The 1,165-nt window shown below is 42.4% G+C and overlaps 1 protein-coding gene across 1 annotated transcript in view; it reads right to left on the bottom strand.

Moving 5' to 3' along the window:
* tbx20 (T-box transcription factor 20) overlaps positions 1-1,165 on the bottom strand; it is a gene marked incomplete in the record, with an annotated part of 12,056 nt that overhangs the window by 3,818 nt on the left and 7,073 nt on the right. The window contains 1 exon segment of the mRNA XM_014028305.1: positions 290-402. Within this exon segment, the coding sequence (XP_013883759.1) occupies positions 290-402 (113 nt within the window).

Here is a 1,165-nt window from a genome sequence, read left to right as displayed (position 1 = left end):
TGGTGAAAATTTCATGTCATTAGCACCTCTAGTAATATATTTACTGAGAAAAATGGTGACGTGTTCAATACTTATTTTACCCGCTGTACATACCGCTATGCAGTATTATAATTGTCACCAAAGCTAACAACATAAATAAATGTTACACAACTGTTTGACAGTAAAGTCTTAATTCAAACRTTTCCATTTCCCCACTGATTTCTTTAACGTGCAACATTTTTATCAGACTGAATTCATCTCCGTCCGTCTGATTTTTCTCACTTGGTTCTTTCTCACAGCCGGCTCTTACCTCTGCTGTGTGCCGTGTGCCCGTCCTCGCTCAGGTTCTCCTCGTCTCCAGCGTAGGTTCTGATGGGGGACCGGGCGTACGAGTGCTTGTGGATCAGATTCTCAACACTTTCCCTGCAGCAGAACCCAAAGAACAAAGCCCCCAAAATAAATCTCTGTGTTTCTTTGGCCACCTTTAATTGTTTAAAATAACTTTTAATCCATGTTGATCAGAGCTTTGATCAGAGATTCTATAAACTGACAGATATATTTATTTCTGCTCATCATTATTTTTGTCATCATTGTCTTCACAACATAAACCTCTACAATTTTAAGCTTGTTGGTGTCAAAACAAGTAAAAACCTGGTATAATGGGCTGTATTATATGTTACTATCATGTTTCTGTCACTCAAATTGAAAGGCTGTCTTCTTTTTATTAAGTTTTTTATACAACAGGTGAACATGTGTTTCTTTGTGTTTTCTAATTTTATTTGAACAAATGTGCATATGCACGTGTGCGTGTGCACGTCATGTATAAATCCACAATCCCACAAAGTGCATTAGCTCATTTCAGTCTTGTCATGCAACACTTGTCAAACACAGTGACAGAAATTGTTAGTGGGAGGCTGTGTGAGTGTGTGTGTGTGTTGTTGGGCAGACAGGCAAGTGGTCTGCATCATGAGAGCCATGTGCTCGCATTAGCAGCCCCCCCCCTCTCCCCCACCCCTCCAATTAGGTTAGGAAAGTGCAATATCTGTCAGCAGAGGAGTACAAATGTGTGTGTTTTTATCAGCGCCGGGCCCCTGCGGCGCAGGAGCCACAGCAAACTCCCACAGTGCATGATGGGGGGGAGGGGGTGGGGGGGTTAAGGGGCGGAGCATGTTGCTTTCAATCAGTC

This window comes from Austrofundulus limnaeus, unplaced genomic scaffold (genome assembly GCF_001266775.1).
Source record: "Austrofundulus limnaeus strain Quisiro unplaced genomic scaffold, Austrofundulus_limnaeus-1.0 Scaffold743, whole genome shotgun sequence".
Taxonomy (NCBI): domain Eukaryota; kingdom Metazoa; phylum Chordata; class Actinopteri; order Cyprinodontiformes; family Rivulidae; genus Austrofundulus; species Austrofundulus limnaeus.
This window is presented reverse-complemented; position numbering and strand designations above follow the sequence as displayed.